Source organism: Salmo salar, chromosome ssa26 (assembly GCF_905237065.1).
Source record: "Salmo salar chromosome ssa26, Ssal_v3.1, whole genome shotgun sequence".
Classification (NCBI taxonomy): domain Eukaryota; kingdom Metazoa; phylum Chordata; class Actinopteri; order Salmoniformes; family Salmonidae; genus Salmo; species Salmo salar.
The window spans coordinates 43,268,775-43,292,087 of record NC_059467.1 but is presented as its reverse complement, the minus strand read 5'-3'; the positions used below and the strand labels follow the sequence as shown (position 1 = coordinate 43,292,087).

Below are 23,313 nucleotides of genomic sequence, written 5' to 3'. Positions count from 1 at the left end.
TCTCTCTCCGTCTCCCTTGTTCTCTCTCCTCTATCTCACTCCCTGTCTCCCTCGTTCTCTCTCCTCTATCTCTTTCTCTCCGTCTTCCTCGTTCTCTCTCTTCTCTCTCTCCCCGTCTTCCTCGTTCTCTCTTCTCTCTCTCTCTCTCTCTCTCCCTGTCTCCCTTGTTCTCTCTCCTCTATCTCTCCCTGTCTCCCTTGTTCTCTCTCCTCTATCTCTCTCTCCCTGTCTCCCTTGTTCTCTCTCCTCTATCTCTCTCTGTCTCCCTCGTTCTCTCTCCTCTCTCTCTCCCTGTCTCCCTTGTTCTCTCTCCTCTATCTCTCTCTCCCTGGCTCCCTCGTTCTCTCTCCTCTATCTCTCTCTCCCTGCCTCCCTTGTTCTCTCTCCTCTATCTCTCTCTCCCTGTCTCCCTCGTTCTCTCCTCTATCTATCTCTCTCTCTCTGTCTCCCTCGTTCTCTCTCCTCTATCTCTCTTTCCCTGTCTCCCTCGTTCTCTCCTCTATCTTTCTCTCTCCCTGTCTCCCTCGTTCTCTCTCCTCTCTCTCTCTCCCTTTCTCCCTTGTTCTCTCTCCTCTATCTCTCTCTGTCCCTGCCTCCCTCGTTCTCTCTCCTCTATCTCTCTCTCCCTGCCTCCCTTGTTCTCTCTCTCCGTCTCCCTCGTTCTCTCTCCTCTATCTCTCTCTCTCTCCGTCTTCCTCGTTCTCTCTCCTCTATCTCTCTCTCTCCCCGTCTCCCTCGTTCTCTCTCCTCTCTCTCTCTCTCCGTCTCCCTCGTTCTCTATTTTTCTGTCTCCCTCGTTCTCTCTCCTCTATCTTTCTCTCTCATACTCTCTCTCTTTCTAACAAAAGTCAATTAACCCTCAGTTTGAACTGAGAGAAAAAGAGAGCGAGAGAGAGAGAGTGTGTTGTGTTGAGTCAGTCAGTGAATGGGTTCATTAGAAGGCCTGTGTGCTTGCTGCCTGGCTGGCTGTTGGCCTTGCCAACTTATTGTCTCTGTCTCTTTTTGGCCGCAGGTGAACACGAGGCCCAATGACTGTTCCCCCGCCGCCGTTGGCTCTATGCCCAACAATAGGTGAGGAGTCTGGAGGGTTAAGGCCCAACTGCCTGGGGGTGGATGGAGGAGGGATGGATGGATGGAGGAGTGTATGTAAATGCCGGTGGGTGGATGGATGGATAAATATGGGTGAATTGCTGGATGGGTGGGTGGATGGATAGATGAGTGGGTTGGTGGATGGATATATGATTGTGCTTCTCAGATATAGAGTGTATTTGAATATCTTGGTATCTATGTACAGTACCAGTCAAAAGTTTGGACACAACTATTCATTCAAAGGTTTTCTTTATTTGTACTATTTTCTACATTGTAGAATAATAGTGAAGATATCAACACTATGAAATAACACATATGGAATTATATGTTAAACAAATCAAAATATATTTTAGATTCTTCAAAGTAGCCACCCTTTGCCTTAATGACGGCTTTGCACATTCTTGGCATTCTCTCAACCAGCTCCATGAGGTAGTCACCTGGAATGCATTTCAATTAACAGGTGTGCCTTGTTAAGTTCATTTGTGGAATTTCTTTCAGGAATTTCTTTCAGTTGTGTTGTGACAAGGTAGGGGTGGTATACAGAAGGTAGCCCTATTTGGTAAAAGACCAAGTACATATTATGGCAAAAACAGCTCAAATAAGCAAAGAGAAATGACAGTCCATCATTACTTTAAGGCATGAAGGTCAGTCAATCTGGAAAATTTCAAGAACTTTGAAAGTTTCTTCAATTGCAGTCACAAAAACTATCAAGCGCTATGATGAAACTGGATCTGATGAGGACCGCCACAGGAAAGGAAGACCCAGAGTTAACTCTGCTGCAGAGGATAAGTTCATTAGTTACCAGTCTCAGAAATTTCAGCCCAAATCAATGCTTCACAGAGTTCAAGTAACAGACACATCTCAACATCAACTGTTCAGAGGAGACTGCGTGAATCAGGCCTTCGTGGTTGAATTGCTGCAAAGAAACCACTACTAAAGGACGCCAATAAGAAGAAGAGACTTGCTTGGGCCAAGAAACACGAGCAATGGACATTAGACCGGTGGAAATCTGTCCTTTGGTCTGATGAGTCCAAATTTGAGATTTTTGTTTCCAACAGCCGTGTCTTTGTGAGATGCAGAGTAGGTGAACGGATGATCTCTGCATGTGTGATTTCCCCGTGAAGCATGGAGGAGGAGGTGTGATGGTGTGGGTGTTCTTTTGCTGGTGGCACTGTCAGTGATTCGTTTAGAATTCAAGGCACACTTAACCAGCATGGCTACCACAGCATTCTGCAGCGATTCGCCATCCCATCTGGTTTGCGCTTAGTGGGACTATCATTTGTTTTTCAACAGGACAATGATCCAACACACCTCCAGGCTATGTAAGGGCTATTTGACCAAGAAGGAGAGTGTTGGAGTGCTGCATCAGATGACCTGGCCTTCACAATCACCCGACCTCAACCCAATTGAGATGGTTTGGGATGAGGTGGACTGCAGAGTGAAAGAAAAGCAGCCAACAAGTGCTCAGCATATGTGGGAACTCCTTCAAGAATGTTGGAAAAGCATTCCAGGTGAAGCTGGCTGAGAGAATGCCAAGAGTGTGCAAAAGCTGTCATAAAGGCAAAGGGTGGCTACTTTGAAGAATCTAAAATTAATTTCAACCCTTTATTTTGGTTACTACATGATTCCATGTGTTATTTCATAGTTTTGATGTCTTCACTATTGTTCTACAATGTAGAAAATAGTAAAAATAAAGAAAAACCTTTGAATGAGTAGGTGTGTCCAGACTTTTGACTGGTACTGCAGACTACATTACACCTTTGCTCTATAGCCTGTGTCTTTTGACTGAATCCAGATGTTGTCATTATTCAGTTCCAGTCTAAAGAAGTCATCCGCAGAGCTAAAGAAGATTTTGATGAATGGACAGGTATTGTATTTCTCCCCCATCTGAACTAATACACACGTGTCCCCACTAGGCGCTGTCCTCAGGGTCTAGGCCTGCACCCTGTTAGATCCTGTTATAGAAGACACATCATGTCCCTGTTAGTGTCTGGTCCTGTTATAGAAGACACATCATGTCTCTGTTAGTGTCTGGTCCTGTTGTAGAAGACACATCATGTCCCTGTTAGTGTCTGGTCCTGTTATAGAAGACACGTCATGTCCCTGTTAGTGTCTGGTCCTGTTATAGAAGACACATCATGTCCCTGTTAGTGTCTGGTCCTGTTATAGAAGACACATCATGTCTCTGTTAGTGTCTGGTCCTGTTATAGAAGACACGTCATGTCCCTGTTAGTGTCTGGTCCTGTTATAGAAGACACATCATGTCCCTGTTAGTGTCTGGTCCTGTTATAGAAGACACATCATGTCCCTGTTAGTGTCTGGTCCTGTTATAGAAGACACATCATGTCCCTGTTAGTGTCTGGTCCTGTTATAGAAGACACATCATGTCCCTGTTAGTGTCTGGTCCTGTTATAGAAGACACATCATGTCCCTGTTAGTGTCTGGTCCTGTTGTAGAAGACACATCATGTCCCTGTTAGTGTCTGGTCCTGTTATAGAAGACACATCATGTCCCTGTTAGTGTCTGGTCCTGTTGTAGAAGACACATCATGTCCCTGTTAGTGTCTGGTCCTGTTATAGAAGACACATCATGTCCCTGTTAGTGTCTGGTCCTGTTGTAGAAGACACATCATGTCTCTGTTAGTGTCTGGTCCTGTTATAGAAGACACATCATGTCCCTGTTAGTGTCTGGTCCTGTTGTAGAAGACACATCATGTCTCTGTTAGTGTCTGGTCCTGTTATAGAAGACACATCATGTCCCTGTTAGTGTCTGGTCCTGTTATAGAAGACACATCATGTCCCTGTTAGTGTCTGGTCCTGTTATAGAAGACACATCATGTCCCTGTTAGTGTCTGGTCCTGTTATAGAAGACACATCATGTCCCTGTTAGTGTCTGGTCCTGTTATAGAAGACACGTCATGTCCCTGTTAGTGTCTGGTCCTGTTATAGAAGACACATCATGTCCCTGTTAGTGTCTGGTCCTGTTATAGAAGACACGTCATGTCCCTGTTAGTGTCTGGTCCTGTTATAGAAGACACATCATGTCCCTGTTAGTGTCTGGTCCTGTTATAGAAGACACGTCATGTCCCTGTTAGTGTCTGGTCCTGTTATAGAAGACACATCATGTCCCTGTTAGTGTCTGGTCCTGTTATAGAAGACACATCATGTCCCTGTTAGTGTCTGGTCCTGTTATAGAAGACACATCATGTCCCTGTTAGTGTCTGGTCCTGTTATAGAAGACACATCATGTCCCTGTTAGTGTCTGGTCCTGTTATAGAAGACACATCATGTCCCTGTTAGTGTCTGGTCCTGTTATAGAAGACACATCATGTCCCTGTTAGTGTCTGGTCCTGTTATAGAAGACACATCATGTCCCTGTTAGTGTCTGGTCCTGTTATAGAAGACACATCATGTCCCTGTTAGTGTCTGGTCCTGTTATAGAAGACACGTCATGTCCCTGCTACTGAGTGGCTGGTCATTGATTTCCTCTGAAAGCTGCTGCTCACTTCCTGTTTCACCGCCAGCCCCGGGTGAGATCTTTATCCTGACCGACTGGATAGATATTCATTTTCTTAGCTGAGCGCTGTTGCCTAAGACATACACACACGTAAGGCCAGGCAAAGTGTGTCAAGCAGACAATTAAGCCCAGCCACTTCCCCTGATGTCCCCTGTAACACATTGGTTTAATGGAGCCATACCCCCTCTCTCTGTCTGTCTCTCTGTCTGTCTCTCTCTCTGTCTGTCTCTCTCTGTCTCTCTCTCTGTCTGTCTGTCTCTCTCTGTCTGTCTCTCTCTCTGTCTCTCTCTCTCTTCTGTCTCTCTGTCTCTTTGTGTCTGTCTGTCTCTCTCTCTGTCTCTCTCACTTTGTCTCTCTCTCTATCTTTCTCTCTGTCTCTCTGTCTCTTTGTCTCTCTGTCTGTCTCTGTCTCTCTCTCTATCTTTCTCTCTGTCTCTCTGTCTTTCTGTCTCTGTCTCTCTGTCTGTCTCTCTCTCTGTCTGTCTCTCTCTCTCTATCTTTCTCTCTGTCTCTCTGTCTTTCTGTCTCTGTCTCTCTGTCTGTCTCTCTCTCTCTGTCTCTCTCACTTTGTCTCTCTCTCTGTCTGTCTCTCTCTCTATCTTTCTCTCTGTCTCTCTGTCTCTTTGTCTCTCTGTCTGTCTCTCTCTCTATCTTCTGTCTCTCTCTCTGTCTCTCTGTCTCTTTGTCTCTCTATCTTTCTCTTTGTCTCTCTGTCTCTCTGTCACTTTGTCTCTCTCTCTCGCTCTCTCTCGCTCTCTCTCGCTCTCTCTCTGACACCTGACAAGTGTCTTTCCCCCTCCCATGTAACCCAATCAATGGGTCTGAATTGGAGGAGGTGGTGCTGGGTCATTTTTAACCCCCAGTGTAGTCCCATTCGCCCCTTTCCCCCTGGCCAAAATGAACCTTGACAGCAGGCCATTGACTTGATATCATGCTGGTCTCAGCAGCACAAACAAGCATCTGCCCACACAATCAGGCTATTGACAAGCCTGCTAGCCAGGACCAGCCCCTACCCCATCCAACCAAACAGATGTATCTATCTAATACAGGTTATGAGATATAAATATTTATCTGATAGCTGTCATGGGGTTTAAATGGGAAGGGTGTTGGAGAGTGGGGGGTTGTTGTAGGTATTGATGAAGTGACAAGCGTCATGCCTGCCGAAGACATGTCTTTATTAGACTATAGACTTTATAAAAAAGGCTTGAACTGAGCATGTATACTCACTTACAACAGAGCTCTGTTAAACTGGGATGTCTCGGGGTTGTTGTCAGTGTGTTTTGTCCTGAAGGAGAGCAGAATTTGTATAAGGTTTCTAAATAAAAAGCTGATGGAAACTGACCATTTTTTAGACAGGCTGTATTTGTCATGGACCATTCTTCCATCCAACCATTTTCTGCGTATGAATTACCAGGCTCTTAATAAAAACACTCACGACAGGTGTGATGGAAAAAGCTAATTGTCTGTAAGCTTTCAGAAATGTCCACAAAACTAAATGCGTTGGACAAGAGTGGATCATTTTTGTGGGTGAAATAGATTCTGCTTCATATTTTGGTGGAGATGCTATTATGTTCCAGTATTACTAGAACAACATCATGTTGTGGAGCTGTGTTGTCCTCCCGCTACCACGTGGAAAAGCAGGAAGTGTTTATTTGACTACAGGTGAAATAAGTTATGATGAAATTCTCAAGGTGGTGAATGTGCGGTGATGAGCTTGATGCTAATTTCCAGTAAATAGGCCTATCCAGGATATTCATTTCCAGGAAATAGGCCTATCCGCGATATTCATTTTCACGGAAAAGGCCTGTCTGCGATATTCATTCTCAGGAAATAAGCCTATCCAGGATATTCATTTCCAGTAAATAAGCCTATCCAGGATATTCATTCCCAGGAAATAGGCCTATCCAGGATATTCATTCCCAGGAAATAAGCCTATCCAGGATATTCATTCCCAGGAAATAGGCCTATCTGGGATATTCATTTCCAGGAAATAGGCCTATCCAGGATATTCATTCCCAGGAAATAGGCCTATCCGGGATATTCATTTCCAGGAAATAGGCCTATCCGGGATATTCATTTCCAGGAAATAGGCCTATCCGGGATATTCATTTCCAGGAAATAGGCCTATCTGGGATATTCATTTCCAGGAAATAGGCCTATCCGGGATATTCATTCCCAGGAAATAGGCCTATCTGGGATATTCATTTCCAGGAAATAGGCCTATCCAGGATATTCATTCCCAGGAAATAGGCCTATCCGCGATATTCATTTTCACGGAAAAGGCCTGTCTGCGATATTCATTCTCAGGAAATAAGCCTATCCAGGATATTCATTTCCAGTAAATAAGCCTATCCAGGATATTCATTCCCAGGAAATAGGCCTATCCAGGATATTCATTCCCAGGAAATAAGCCTATCCAGGATATTCATTCCCAGGAAATAGGCCTATCCGGGATATTCATTTCCAGGAAATAGGCCTATCAGGGATATTCATTTCCAGGAAATAGGCCTATCCAGGATATTCATTCCCAGGAAATAGGCCTATCCGGGATATTCATTTCCAGGAAATAGGCCTATCCGGGATATTCATTTCCAGGAAATAGGCCTATCTGGGATATTCATTTCCAGGAAATAGGCCTATCCAGGATATTCATTCCCAGGAAATAGGCCTATCTGGGATATTCATTTCCAGGAAATAGGCCTATCCAGGATATTCATTCCCAGGAAATAGGCCTATCCGGGATATTCATTTCCAGGAAATAGGCCTATCTGGGATATTCATTTCCAGGAAATAGGCCTATCCGGGATATTCATTTCCAGGAAATAGGCCTATCCGGGATATTCATTTCCAGGAAATAGGCCTATCTGGGATATTCATTTCCAGGAAATAGGCCTATCTGGGATATTCATTTCCAGGAAATAGGCCTATCTGGGATATTCATTTCCAGGAAATAGGCCTATCCGAGATATTCATTTCCAGGAAATAGGCCTATCTGGGATATTCAGGATATTATTTGTAGGCTATTCTGGTGACATCATGGTGCTTGGCTGCCATTTGAGAAATAAAAATGATCTTTAATCTTATCATGAAGCTTATCCACTTTATCTGCCAAGAAGGCATGTGCCAAGACCAGATCACTTTATCTGCCAAGAGAGCATGTGCCAAGACCAGATCACTTTATCTGCCAAGAGGGCATGTGCCAAGACCAGATCACTTTATCTGCCAAGAGGGCATGTGCCAAGACCAGATCACTTTGTCTGCCAAGAGAGCATGTGCCAAGACCAGATCACTTTATCTGCCAAGAGGGCATGTGCCAAGACCAGATCACTTTATCTGCCAAGAGAGCATGTGCCAAGACCAGATCACTTTATCTGCCAAGAGGGCATGTGCCAAGACCAGATCACTTTATCTGCCAAGAGGGCATGTGCCAAGACCAGATCACTTTGTCTGCCAAGAGTGCATGTGCCAAGACCAGATCACTTTATCTGCCAAGAGGGCATGTGCCAAGACCAGATCACTTTGTCTGCCAAGAGAGCATGTGCCAAGACCAGATCACTTTATCTGCCAAGAGGGCATGTGCCAAGACCAGATCACTTTATCTGCCAAGAGAGCATGTGCCAAGACCAGATCACTTTATCTGCCAAGAGGGCATGTGCCAAGACCAGATCACTTTATCTGCCAAGAGGGCATGTGCCAAGACCAGATCACTTTATCTGCCAAGAGAGCATGTGCCAAGACCAGATCACTTTATCTGCCAAGAGAGCATGTGCCAAGACCAGATCACTTTATCTGCCAAGAGAGCATGTGCCAAGACCAGATCACTTTATCTGCCAAGAGGGCATGTGCCAAGACCAGATCGGACAAGTTTGCTATTTATCTAAAAACTTTTGTAGCAGAACCATCGGTAGAGTTTAAAATGCGATGGAAGCACATTGAACTTCTGTATGTTTTATTTGAATATGTTATGTCACAGTGCTTTTTATCAGCACTACGTCATTACACAAAGGTTTTTATTCACAAGTCAGTTTGATGGAAACACCTCTGTCAGTGAAATGACTTTTTGTGTGAATATTAGAATAGTGGCGGGATGGACACCTGTCTGTGAGTTTTATTCCGAGCAGTATACTCTATTTTGGCTTGTAAATGCAGTGTGTGTGTGTGTGTGTGTGTGTGTGTGTGTGTGTGTGTGTGTGTGTGTGAATTGTAACACACACACACCCTCCCCTCCTCCCATCAGTCTGACAGGAGGAAACTTTTCCCCAGCCTCCCCTCCATGTCACACGGGGCCATGTTATATTACCCCGTTCTGACACCTTTTATCAACACAGGACTGGAACGACGACAGCAAACAAATCATCATTAAACTCTCCATCACTCCTCCCCCACCCGCCCCCCTACACGCCATTGTCCTTTTAGAAATTGGACAGCAAATGTTGTATTGATCTCGCTCTCTCTTTCCCTCTCTCTCTCTTTCCCTCTACATCTCCCTCTCTCCCTCTCTGAACTTGGGATGACCTGAACGCAGGTCTCCTTGTTTATGGCCTCCCGTAACATTCCTCTCTCTCTCTCCCTCTCTCTCTCTCTCTCTCTCTCTCTCTCTCTCTCTCTCTCTCTCTCTCTCTCTCTCTCTCTCTAAATCTCCATTGACATCTCTATCTTCTATCTCCTATCCTATTTGTATTGATCTCTGTTTGTGTCTCTATAGATCAATGGCCAAGACATACAATACCAGGAGCAGCTTGGCCATGGAAACGGAGGGACCGTGTACAAGTAGGTGCCTGTCTCTACTTTACTGTGGGCCTTCGTGCCGTCACTGGTAGGTATAACAATAAGAATGGTGTTGAGAGAAGAGCTGTGGTTGGAGTATGGGTTCTCAGTGAAGGGTTGAAGATGCATCTCAGCTCTCTGAACCGGGCCCTTTAACTGCTGCCTGTTCATTCCCACAACATAATATGAGTTACCACTTGAGTTCATTAAAGTGTACACTCACCCCTCACATATACAATCCATGTTACAATCCAGACTTTTACAACTACTAACTTTCTCTTTCTCCACCCTATTTCTCTGTTCTCCTTTTCTCACCATGTCTGTCTGTCTGTCTGTCTGTCTGTCTGTCTGTCTGTCTGTCTGTCTGTCTGTCTGTCTGTCTGTCTGTCTGTCTGTCTGTCTGTCTGTCTGTCTGTCTGTCTGTCTGTCTGTCTGTCTGTCTGTCTGTCTGTCTGTCTCGATCTCTCTCTGTCTGTTAATCTCTTGTGTCCCTCTGAAATCCATCAGGCTGGTTAGTGTCTGGGGCGCGAGTGGCGATTCAATTTATTTATGTATTCTTTTTACGATGTGAAGGTTGCCAAACGTATGTGGTATTGATCTGGTATGAGAGTGATTGTCCCACTGGACCATACAGCATGTTACCTGGAGAGAAGACTCTCCTCCCAAATCACCTGACTGATGTGTTGTCAACACACACACACACAAACACACACACACACACACACACACACACACACAGTAGGGGCATTTGGTTCGTCACACTCAAATTTTCCCCCCCTTATAACTCTCCTTTTCTCTGTCCTCCTCTCCTCCTTCTCTTCTCTGTCCTCCTCTCATCCTTCTCTTCTCTGTCCTCCTCTCCTCCTTCTCTTCTCTGTCCTCCTCTTCTCTGTCCTCCTCTCCTCCTTCTCTTCTCTGTCCTCCTCTCCTCCTTCTCTTCTCTGTCCTCCTCTTCTCTGTCCTCCTCTCCTCCCTTCATCTCCTCCTTCTCTTGTCTGTCATCCTCTCCTCCTTCTCTTGTCTGTCATCCTCTCCTCCTTCTCTTGTCTGTCATCCTCTCCTCCTTCTCTTGTCTGTCATCCTCTCCTCCTTCTCTTCTCTCTCCTCCTCCTCCTCCTCCCTTCATCTCCTCCTTCTCTTCTATGTCCTCCTCCTCCTCCCTTAATCTCCTCCTTCTCTTCTATGTCCTCCTCCTCCTCCCTTCATCTCCTCCTTTTCTTCTCTGTCCTCCTCCTCCCTTCATCTCCTCCTTCTCTTCTATGTCCTCCTCCTCCTCCTCCCTTCATCTCCTCCTTCTCTTCTCTGTCCTCCTCCTCCTCCTCCCTTAATCTCCTCCTTCTCTTCTCTGTCCTCCTCCTCCTCCCTTCATCTCCTGTTATTGAACTGTTTTATTGAGATAGTGGTATTGATCACTTCTCTAACCTTGACTTGACGGAGAGAGAGGCTGTGGTTCTGTCGTCTCTGTCAGAGCTCGTCGTAAATTTCATCCGGAGCAAATCCTGTTTATTTCTTTAACAGGCTTGTTCAGGCTTTTTTTCTGTTGTTTTTTCTTTGTTTCTTTTACCGTTTTATTGTGGTGAGGTTGTTTCATTAACGGCCTATCTCTTATAGTTGAGGGAGAAAGCGACTGGCTATTCGCTCGGCTTGGGAAATTGTTCCGCTGGGCTGAGGAAAGCCAATATTGCAAACCTCCGACAACTTCTCAGTCAATTGAGCTCAGCAGAAAATCCATCCGGTTCTGCGGCAGATTGTTTTTCTGCTCGGGAGAAAAACTGCTGATGTCATTTTTTTCTCCGCCTGTCCAATTGTTCATGTTAGTTTTGGTATTGTTATGTTTCTTTTCTGTTAGTATTTTTGTCAACATGCAAACAAGGCAGCACCTCAAAGATTGTACTCAGGCTGTACATTTCACCTGACTGTTTACATAGATGGAGTTGGTTCTTATCAGGCTGTACATTTCACCTGACTGTTTACATAGATGGAGTTGGTTCTTATCAGGCTGTACATTTCACCTGACTGTTTACATAGATGGAGTTGGTTCTTATCAGGCTGTACATTTCACCTGACTGTTTACATAGATGGAGTTGGTTCCTATCAGGCTGTACATTTCACCTGACTGTTTATATAGATGGAGTTGGTTCCTATCAGGCTGTACATTTCACCTGACTGTTTACATGGATGGAGTTGGTTCTTATCAGGCTGTATATTTCACCTGACTGTTTACATAGATGGAGTTGGTTCTTATCAGGCTGTACATTTCACCTGACTGTTTACATAGATGGAGTTGGTTCTTATCAGGCTGTACATTTCACCTGACTGTTTACATAGATGGAGTTGGTTCTTATCAGGCTGTACATTTCACCTGACTGTTTACATAGATGGAGTTGGTTCTTATCAGGCTGTACATTTCACCTGACTGTTTACATAGATGGAGTTGGTTCTTATCAGGCTGTACATTTCACCTGACTGTTTACATAGATGGAGTTGGTTCTTATCAGGCTGTACATTTCACCTGACTGTTTACATAGATGGAGTTGGTTCTTATCAGGCTGTACATTTCACCTGACTGTTTACATAGATGGAGTTGGTTCTTATCAGGCTGTACATTTCACCTGACTGTTTATATAGATGGAGTTGGTTCTTATCAGGCTGTACATTTCACCTGACTGTTTACATAGATGGAGTTGGTTCTTATCAGGCTGTACATTTCACCTGACTGTTTACATAGATGGAGTTGGTTCTTATCAGGCTGTACATTTCACCTGACTGTTTACATAGATGGAGTTGGTTCTTATCAGGCTGTACATTTCACCTGACTGTTTACATAGATGGAGTTGGTTCTTATCAGGCTGTACATTTCACCTGACTGTTTACATAGATGGAGTTGGTTCTTATCAGGCTGTACATTTCACCTGACTGTTTACATAGATGGAGTTGGTTCCTATCAGGCTGTACATTTCACCTGACTGTTTACATAGATGGAGTTGGTTCTTATCAGGCTGTACATTTCACCTGACTGTTTACATAGATGGAGTTGGTTCTTATCAGGCTGTACATTTCACCTGACTGTTTACATAGATGGAGTTGGTTCTTATCAGGCTGTACATTTCACCTGACTGTTTACATAGATGGAGTTGGTTCCTATCAGGCTGTACATTTCACCTGACTGTTTACATAGATGGAGTTGGTTCTTATCAGGCTGTACATTTCACCTGACTGTTTACATAGATGGAGTTGGTTCTTATCAGGCTGTACATTTCACCTGACTGTTTACATAGATGGAGTTGGTTCTTATCAGGCTGTACATTTCACCTGACTGTTTACATAGATGGAGTTGGTTCTTATCAGGCTGTACATTTCACCTGACTGTTTACATAGATGGAGTTGGTTCTTATCAGGCTGTACATTTCACCTGACTGTTTACATAGATGGAGTTGGTTCTTATCAGGCTGTACATTTCACCTGACTGTTTACATAGATGGAGTTGGTTCTTATCAGGCTGTACATTTCACCTGACTGTTTACATAGATGGAGTTGGTTCTTATCAGGCTGTACATTTCACCTGACTGTTTACATAGATGGAGTTGGTTCCTATCAGGCTGTACATTTCACCTGACTGTTTACATAGATGGAGTTGGTTCTTATCAGGCTGTACATTTCACCTGACTGTTTACATAGATGGAGTTGGTTCTTATCAGGCTGTACATTTCACCTGACTGTTTACATAGATGGAGTTGGTTCTTATCAGGCTGTACATTTCACCTGACTGTTTACATAGATGGAGTTGGTTCTTATCAGGCTGTACATTTCACCTGACTGTTTACATAGATGGAGTTGGTTCTTATCAGGCTGTACATTTCACCTGACTGTTTACATAGATGGAGTTGGTTCTTATCAGGCTGTACATTTCACCTGACTGTTTACATAGATGGAGTTGGTTCTTATCAGGCTGTACATTTCACCTGACTGTTTACATAGATGGAGTTGGTTCTTATCAGGCTGTACATTTCACCTGACTGTTTACATAGATGGAGTTGGTTCTTATCAGGCTGTACATTTCACCTGACTGTTTACATAGATGGAGTTGGTTCTTATCAGGCTGTACATTTCACCTGACTGTTTACATAGATGGAGTTGGTTCTTATCAGGCTGTACATTTCACCTGACTGTTTACATAGATGGAGTTGGTTCTTATCAGGCTGTACATTTCACCTGACTGTTTACATAGATGGAGTTGGTTCTTATCAGGCTGTACATTTCACCTGACTGTTTACATAGATGGAGTTGGTTCTTATCAGGCTGTACATTTCACCTGACTGTTTACATAGATGGAGTTGGTTCTTATCAGGCTGTACATTTCACCTGACTGTTTACATAGATGGAGTTGGTTCTTATCAGGCTGTACATTTCACCTGACTGTTTACATAGATGGAGTTGGTTCTTATCAGGCTGTACATTTCACCTGACTGTTTACATAGATGGAGTTGGTTCTTATCAGGCTGTACATTTCACCTGACTGTTTACATAGATGGAGTTGGTTCTTATCAGGCTGTACATTTCACCTGACTGTTTACATAGATGGAGTTGGTTCTTATCAGGCTGTACATTTCACCTGACTGTTTACATAGATGGAGTTGGTTCTTATCAGGCTGTACATTTCACCTGACTGTTTACATAGATGGAGTTGGTTCCTATCAGGCTGTATATTTGTAATATATGCAGTAGCCTTACACCAAACAGTGATGTACGGTAGTTTAGCCACATATTAACCTGGTCAAAGGCTGACAAATCCTCAGCAACAATTAGACGTCTGCCAACTTTAATCCGCACTGTGCAATGATTACCTCGAACACTAGACTACATTCTACACCTGACCTCAAGGGTATTACTTGGCATCTAAATCACTTGATTGGCTGAAGTACAGTAGGCTTAGTTCCTGACTTGTCTAGTTGTTGTTCAGGATCCTGTTGTCCTCCTGCTGTTTCTTGAAAGACAAGGACAATGTGGCTGAGCTTATCCAATCAGCTGCTTAATGAGGTTCAGTGGAGAGATCAGAGGAAGTCCAGGTGGAGTTTGGGGAGTGGATGGTGAGCCTATAGGAATCACTCTGGCATCTCTCTCTGCCCTCTGGTGTCATTGTCACATTATCACCACTGACCAAGACACACGTACAGGCTTGGTGTCTGTCCTCTACTCACAGGGTTAGGGTTTAGTAACCTGTCTGTCTGTCAGTCAGACATTGTGTTTTGGTGCACGACCAGACTTACTGACTGCTACAGATGAAGGATCTTCATTTGAGCCAGTTTGCTACAGCAGGAATATAATCCAACAGCAAATATTAATTATTATGTGGATTATAATGTATCAACATTTTTCTAGGGGTTGATACATTTTTTCATAAAGGAAAAAATCAAGTCTGAAATTTCGAAGTGGAAATTACAAACTACAGAAGCCTTTTTAAACCTCAAAATACACTACAAGTTTTAAATATGCTGCACTGCAGGAAAGTTCTCCTGCAACAGGCTGATCAAATGAAGATCTTACATCTGTAGAGGCTTAGGTTTCATTGTCTTGTCTGTCATTGTGTTTGTTTTCTTCCATTCACACTGTTTCTGTTGATCCTGCATCTCCTCTGGTCTGTCTGTCTGTCTGTCCATCTGTCTGTCTGTTCTGCATGTGAATCCCAGACCACTGCTTGTGCCTTCAGATGTTAATGTGTTGTACACAGCAGATGGAGAGAGAGCCCAGTTGTTCCTGGTCCCAGGCTGGGGACAGCAAGGGGACCCAGCGTGTGTGGATATCTGTACGAACACAGGGCGCTGCCCTAAGGGGAAAATAGGGCCTGTAATATCTGTATTCTTGTGTCCTATGTCACCTCTACCCTAAACACTTTTGGTTAATGTAAAACACAAACCACTTTGACCGTCAAACATGCACAGAGGGTTTTTCCCCACAGAGTAAGGCACCTGGAGTATTACTGTAAATTGCTTTCTTTAAAAATAATTTGGTGGGCTTCTCTGTTGGGCTTTGTGTTTTGTACTGCTGCTATTATATGTCAGAGTATGAAGTGTTGCTAACCCAATGACATACATATTATACACACACACACACATGATTATCTACGCATACTGTACACACACACACACATCCTTATACATACTTACTGCCTCCAAGACTGTGGGGAGCAGACTAAATTGGCCACCGAATCGTCCCCAGCTTTCAATTGGCTCATTCATCCCCCCTTCTTCTCCCCTGTAACTATTCCTCAGGTCATTGCTGTAAATGAGAATTTACCTGCTAAAATAAGAGTAAATAAATAAAACGCCCCAGCCAGTCTCCTCATTTGAAAGTAAATGTTGTAATGTGAACATGGTCTCCTCTGAAGAAGGTCATTATCTCTCCTCCGTCTCCCTATTGGCCTGGTTTATATTAAGCTTATCTAGTGTGAATAGCTCCACTTAAGGCTCTCCACCTTTAACCCTTAACCCTGTTTATGACCCACGGACATTTACACTCAATTGGATGTTGCTGACACCTTGGCTATCCTCTGTGTCTCTGACCTGGTGATCCATCAATGTTGTCCCTTGTTTTTTTACGACTTCCTACTCTCCCTCTCTGAGGTCCAGCCTGTCCTACCAGGTTATAAATAACTAGTGTGGGGACAGGTGGCCATTCCGTGCCTGATGGACCTGCGCAATTAGAACAAGTACATTTACATGCAGTTACATCCACTTAGACACCGGCATGGCCTCTCCCAAAGTCCCCCAGCCTAGTTGTTTTCTTATTGATCTCCCATTGATTTAGACGTGGGGAGCAGGTACATTTCTGCCTGTTAATGTGTTAGTTGGTTACTATAGCTTAAGCTGCAGGCCATAAAGTAGGGTTGAAATGCCTGGTCTGTTTAGCACCTGACCACGTCAAGGTTTATTTAAGCTCCTTTTTTACCTCTGTTTTCTCTCCTTTCCCTCCATCACCTCTGTTTCTGCTTTTCCTTTACATTTTACAGTTTTAGTCATTTAGCAGACGCTCTTATCCAGAGCGACTTACAGTAGTGAATGCATACATTTCATTTCATGCATTTAAAAAAAAAAAATTGTACTGGCCCCCCGTGGGAATCGAACCCACAACCCTGGCGTTGCACACACACCATGCTGGCGTTGCAAACACCATGCTCTACCAATCTACCTCTGTCTCTGCTTTTCCTTCCCTCCATCACCTCTGTCTCTGCTTTTCCTTCCCTCCGTCACCTCTGTCTCTGCTTTTCCTTCCCTCCGTCACCTCTGTCTCTGCTTTTCCTTCCCTCCGTCACCTCTGTCTCTGCTTTTCCTTCCCTCCATCACCTCTGTCTCTGCTTTTCCTTCCCTCCGTCACCTCTGTCTCTGCTTTTCCTTCCCTCCGTCACCTCTGTCTCTGCTTTTCCTTCCCTCCATCACCTCTGTCTCTGCTTTTCCTTCCCTCCATCACCTCTGTCTCTGCTTTTCCTTCCCTCCGTCACCTCTGTCTCTGCTTTTCCTTCCCTCCGTCACCTCTGTCTCTGCTTTTCCTTCCCTCCGTCACCTCTGTCTCTGCTTTTCCTTCCCTCCATCACCTCTGTCTCTGCTTTTCCTTCCCTCCATCACCTCTGTCTCTGCTTTTCCTTCCCTCCGTCACCTCTGTCTCTGCTTTTCCTTCCCTCCGTCACCTCTGTCTCTGCTTTTCCTTCCCTCCGTCACCTCTGTCTCTGCTTTTCCTTCCCTCCGTCACCTCTGTCTCTGCTTTTCCTTCCCTCATCACCTCTGTCTCTGCTTTTCCTTCCCTCATCACCTCTGTCTCTGCTTTTCCTTCCCTCCGTCACCTCTGTCTCTGCTTTTCCTTCCCTCCATCACCTCTGTCTCTGCTTTTCCTTCCCTCCGTCACCTCTGTCTCTGCTTTTCCTTCCCTCCGTCACCTCTGTCTCTGCTTTTCCTTCCCTCCGTCACCTCTGTCTCTGCTTTTCCTTCCCTCCGTCACCTCTGTCTCTGCTTTTCCTTCCCTCCGTCACCTCTGTCTCTGCTTTTCCTTCCCTCCGTCACCTCTGTCTCTGCTTTTCCTTCCCTCCGTCACCTCTGTCTCTGCTTTTCCTTCCCTCCGTCACCTCTGTCTCTGCTTTTCCTTCCCTCCGTCACCTCTGTCTCTGCTTTTCCTTCCCTCATCACCTCTGTCTCTGCTTTTCCTTCCCTCATCACCTCTGTCTCTGCTTTTCCTTCCCTCCGTCACCTCTGTCTCTGCTTTTCCTTCCCTCCGTCACCTCTGTCTCTGCTTTTCCTTCCCTCCGTCACCTCTGTCTCTGCTTTTCCTTCCCTCCGTCACCTCTGTCTCTGCTTTTCCTTCCCTCCGTCACCTCTGTCTCTGCTTTTCCTTCCCTCCGTCACCTCTGTCTCTGCTTTTCCTTCCCTCCGTCACCTCTGTCTCTGCTTTTCCTTCCCTCCGTCACCTCTGTCTCTGCTTTTCCTTCCCTCCGTCACCTCTGTCTCTGCTTTTCCTTCCCTCCGTCACCTCTGTCTCTGCTTTTCCTTCCCTCCGTCACCTCTGTCTCTGCTTTTCCTTCCCTCCGTCACCTCTGTCTCTGCTTTTCCTTCCCTCCGTCACCTCTGTCTCTGCTTTTCCTTCCCTCCGTCACCTCTGTCTCTGCTTTTCGTGGTCTCAGGTGACTGGGAAACTGACACCACTGATAACCATGGGGATATAACCTCTGTTTATATTCATAGTTGAGGGTCTGTGTAATGTCTCATCTTTGTGACTTTGTAGTGGTGTGGTCGTACCGGCTAGCCTCTTCATCTGCAGAGCGATGTACTCTTAACTTAGGTAGGTCAGTCTCTGTTTGGCAGTCGCTGTGGTCGTTCTGGTTGGGCCGTCTCAGGTGAGAGTGTCTGGCTGGAAGAGAGGTCGCCTTGCCTGCCACCCCTGTGGCACTGTAAACCAACCGCTCCAGCCCTGACCGCCCGCTCGGGGGCCGCTTTAGAGAGCCAGCCAGGCCCATGAATACTGCATGGTGGAGCTTTTATTACACCAGGGGCTGGAGTGTAAATAAGATCCAGGCAATGGGGCACGTTTACTGGGGTCAGGACGGGGGGAAGAGGGGGTGGGGACGGGCGGCTGGGTAACCTTGCTCCCAGGTCCTCTAGTCACCAGGCCTGTCACTGTAACTCACCGGTGGAGGGTTGGCCCTGAGGGGCATCAAGGACAGTGGATCTACTGGGCCCACCACATTACAGGCTGCATGGAGGACAGAGACTGGAGTTCGACTACTCACTCACTCTAACAGTGAGGTTGTACTGTCGTCGTGTCATCACTCTGTTGGGGAGTAGAGGAAGGCATTCTGGGGAACATTAGGCTACTAAAATGCCTGGTAGAAGTGACACACTCATCCTGAGGGGACTGTTAGATTTAAATGTGATCTTGTATCTTCACAACAGCTGTTGTTATGGTTCACCTGCATGTCCCCTAGTTTCCCGGTTCATTAGTGACAGAATGGTGCAGACGTGACAAAAGAGAGGTTATCCTCCAAGCAGTTACTAATCACGACAAGGCACAAAGTTGTGTCATCGTAAAGGAACATCTTCCTGAGTGAGTCGGCAGGTTTTTCCTGTGAACCTGAACATGTTCAGTGTGATAAAATAATGATTACTTGCTCTGTTCGTTTGCTACACACAGAATCAGTCCAATCAGTATTTAACATCTCTGGCTCTCCGCTCTGGTCTCAATTAACTTCTTCCTCTTGTCTTAATTAAGAACCAGTAGTCGTGCTTAATTGATATTGATTGTAGCTTAAAGGAGGAGTAAGACATCAAAACTAAAAGGTGAAAGTACACCTCAAATACACCGAGGCCTTTTCCAGCCCTAAAGGAGTGTTCACCTGAAAACAGTCAGGGATGGAAAAAGTGTTAGCCGTTCCTACGAAGGACCTGTGCTTGATGCATTATAATGTCTTCATGCATTTAAGACTCAGCTCTAATTAGGACCCAGTACCTGACATGAATGCTTATAGTAAACCTTATGATACGAAGTTGTTACATATAAAGCTAAAACCAAGTTAAAAATTCCATTGTCAATAAATATCTAAATAGAAACAGTGTGTTGGTACGTCCAGCGCTGAGCGCCCGGCATTCGAGGGATAGACTAATGTTTGTCCTGACTGGAGGGTAGTTATCAGACGACCCAGACGAGACACTAAGAGGTGTCATTAATTAAAGGGCCAGTTTAGAGGTGTAACACGATGCTCCTATCTACCACATTTTAATCACACACCCTGGTCTGAGCACATACACGCCGGCCTACCCTGTTGACAGGTGAAACCGCGGGAGGTATCCAGTATACCTGGCTGTCGTAAACAAACTGGTGACGTACGCCCTCCCTGTGCCCCTCACCCCCGGCAGCTGTTCCACGGGGACAAGAGGATTGGATGTTGAGACATTGGCGCTTTTGGTAAACCGACCCTCTTGCCCGGTAACTAAACCCGACGGTGGGCATTAAGGAGTTTCATAATTAAATCATTAAGGTCGGCTAGGCCAGCCGGCGCTCCTTGGCTGTTTGGTTTACCTGCCACCTGAAACCTGTCTGGAGAACTGTGACGATACAGGACTGACTGGCCTCAATGGCCATGTGTCATGAAGGCTATTGTTTTGACCTCTGACCTTTTAATGATGGAAATACTGTTAGACTAAGAGACATGTTGTCATGCTCATTTGGATTCTACGGTTTCCTTTATGACAACACCCCTTTCTTCATGTTATAACTCACCAACTAGGAAAATTGTGGATGGCTGATTTGAATAAGCATGTTTAGTCTGGACCTCTCTACTGAATGTCCATTCTGAATGTAGTGATGTTCATCCAAATCCTTTTCCACTCAACATATTTTCAGTCACATGATGACTTTAAAGGCCCGGATGAATGAACAGTAACAGGGGTTGTTTTAATGTGTGAAATAGTTTAGTAGGGACTTTTCTGAAGCGCTGGCGTATTCTTTGTTGAGCTATGTTAATGTTTTCTCTCTTTCTCTCCCACAGAGCGTACCATCTTCTCGGCAACAGAGTGATGGCGGTGAAGGTGAGATCAACAGATGTACTGCTGTAACCTTTTCACGTTCAACTACACTAGTCTTCTTCTGTATCTCTACCTCTGTCCTTTTCCCCTCCCTCTTTCATTTTCTATGCTTCTCAACCTCTGTGATCCCCCCCTCTCTCATTGGTTCATATTTCCACTTTGTTCTCATGCTCTGTAATTCTACCAGTAATCTAATCTATTGGAGTGGAATGGAAGGTAGATGTAATGGGTACCTCCTTGACCCTCGTTACATGTAGCTACTCCCTTCTCTCTCTAACCTGTAATCAATGATGTTTACATGTAGCTACTCCCTTCTCTCTCTAACCTGTAATCAATGATGTTTACATGTAGCTACTCCCTTCTCTCTCTAACCTGTAATCAATGATGTTTATATGTAGCTACTCCCTTCTCTCTCTAACCTGTAATCAATGATGTTTACATGTAGCTACTCCCTTCTCTCTCTAACCTGTAATCAATGATGTTTACATGTAGCTACTCCCTTCTCTCTCTAACCTGTAATCAATGATGTTTACATGTAGCTACTCCCTTCTCTCTCTAACCTGTAATCAATGATGTTTACATGTAGCTACTCCCTTCTCTCTCTAACCTGTAATCAATGATGTTTACATGTAGCTACTCCCTTCTCTCTATAACCTGTAATCAATGATGTTTACATGTAGCTACTCCCTTCTCTCTCTAACCTGTAATCAATGATGTTTACATGTAGCTACTCCCTTCTCTCTATAACCTGTAATCAATGATGTTTACATGTAGCTACTCCCTTCTCTCTCTAACCTGTAATCAATGATGTTTACATGTAGCTACTCCCTTCTCTCTATAACCTGTAATCAATGATGTTTACATGTAGCTACTCCCTTCTCTCTCTAACCTGTAATCAATGATGTTTACATGTAGCTACTCCCTTCTCTCTCTAACCTGTAATCAATGATGTTTACATGTAGCTACTCCCTTCTCTCTCTAACCTGTAATCAATGATGTTTACATGTAGCTACTCCCTTCTCTCTCTAACCTGTAATCAATGATATTTACATGTAGCTACTCCCTTCTCTCTCTAACCTGTAATCAATGATATTTACATGTAGCTACTCCCTTCTCTCTCTAACCTGTAATCAATGATGTTTACATGTAGCTACTCCCTTCTCTCTCTAACCTGTAATCAATGATGTTTACATGTAGCTACTCCCTTCTCTCTCTAACCTGTAATCAATGATGTTTACATGTAGCTACTCCCTTCTCTCTCTAACCTGTAATCAATGATGTTTACATGTAGCTACTCCCTTCTCTCTATAACCTGTAATCAATGATGTTTACATGTAGCTACTCCCTTCTCTCTCTAACCTGTAATCAATGATGTTTACATGTAGCTACTCCCTTCTCTCTCTAACCTGTAATCAATGATGTTTACATGTAGCTACTCCCTTCTCTCTCTAACCTGTAATCAATGATGTTTACATGTAGCTACTCCCTTCTCTCTCTAACCTGTAATCAATGATGTTTATATGTAGCTACTCCCTTCTCTCTCTAACCTGTAATCAATGATATTTACATGTAGCTACTCCCTTCTCTCTCTAACCTGTAATCAATGATGTTTACATGTAGCTACTCCCTTCTCTCTCTGACCTGTAATCAATGATGTTTACATGTAGCTACTCCCTTCTCTCTATAACCTGTAATCAATGATAAGCTGCAAGTTTAGCTAATCTTTGCTAATGCTAGCGTGCCACTGTTGTAGCTATTAGCTAAGCTCAGTGCGGCCAGATCAGAATTCACACCCCTGGTAGTGCCCATTTACCGTATGGTATCCACACTATCCAGATAGGTTGGCATGAAAGAATCATGAGTTTCTCTACAAGGTTTCTAGGTCATTTGTTACCACCAGTGCAGGATTATTTTGACCCATAGTTCCATTATAATAATAATGTACATTGCTTTAAATGTTTCTGTGTGTGTTTTTGAAGTGCTTTAGCGGTGTGTGCGTGCTTGCATATTAACCAGTGCACTGGTTACACTGGTATCTCATTTGGGCTGTGCTTGTGACTTTACAGGTCATTCCTCTGGACATCACAGTGGAGCTACAGAAACAGATCATGTCCGAGTTGGAGATCCTCTACAAGGTCAGCTTCTATTCTCTAGAGCCCCAAACTGGTCAAATCTCTCCCCCATATGGCCCAAATCATGTAGTCAAATCTCTCCCTCAACTGTCCCAAATCTTGTAGTCAAACCTCTCCCCTAACTGGCCCAAACCATGTAGTCAAACCTCTCCCCCAACTGGCCCAAACCATGTAGTCAAACCTCTCCCTCAACTGGCCCAAACCATGTAGTCAAATCTCTCCCCCAACTGGCCCAAATCATGTAGTCAAACCTCTCCCCCAACTGGCCCAAACCATGTAGTCAAACCTCTCCCTCAACTGGCCCAAACCATGTAGTCAAACCTCTCCCCCAACTGGCCCAAATCATGTAGTCAAACCTCTCCCCCAACTGGCCCAAACCATGTAGTCAAATCTCTCCCCCAACTGGCCCAAATCATGTAGTCAAACCTCTCCCCCAACTGGCCCAAATCATGTAGTCAAATCTCTCCCCCAACTGGCCCAAATCATGTAGTCAAATCTCTCCCCCAACTGGCCCAAATCATGTAGTCAAACCTCTCCCCCAACTGGCCCAAATCATGTAGTCAGATCTCTCCCCCAGCTGAAGCCTCTCTTATCAGACCTGCCAGACCTGTTTAGTCTACTCTGTTACTTTAGACTAGTTCATGGAGCACCTTTTATCTGAGTGGATCTCCTCTCCTCCTGTGTGGCAAGCCAGGGATTGTCGATATACGCACGCACGAGGCAGGAACACGTGATTGCTGATAAGC

The 23,313-nt window shown here is 44.7% G+C and overlaps 1 protein-coding gene across 2 annotated transcripts in view; it reads left to right on the top strand.

Annotated features, from left to right (window-relative positions):
* LOC106596840 (dual specificity mitogen-activated protein kinase kinase 5) overlaps positions 1 to 23,313 on the top strand; it is a 167,753-nt gene that overhangs the window by 17,648 nt on the left and 126,792 nt on the right. For both annotated transcript variants that reach the window (XM_045707998.1, XM_045707997.1), the window contains 5 exons: positions 1,013 to 1,071; positions 2,902 to 2,956; positions 9,311 to 9,375; positions 20,399 to 20,438; positions 22,502 to 22,570. In XM_045707998.1, the coding sequence (XP_045563954.1) occupies positions 1,013 to 1,071; positions 2,902 to 2,956; positions 9,311 to 9,375; positions 20,399 to 20,438; positions 22,502 to 22,570 (288 nt within the window). The remainder of the gene's footprint in view (positions 1 to 1,012; positions 1,072 to 2,901; positions 2,957 to 9,310; positions 9,376 to 20,398; positions 20,439 to 22,501; positions 22,571 to 23,313) is intronic.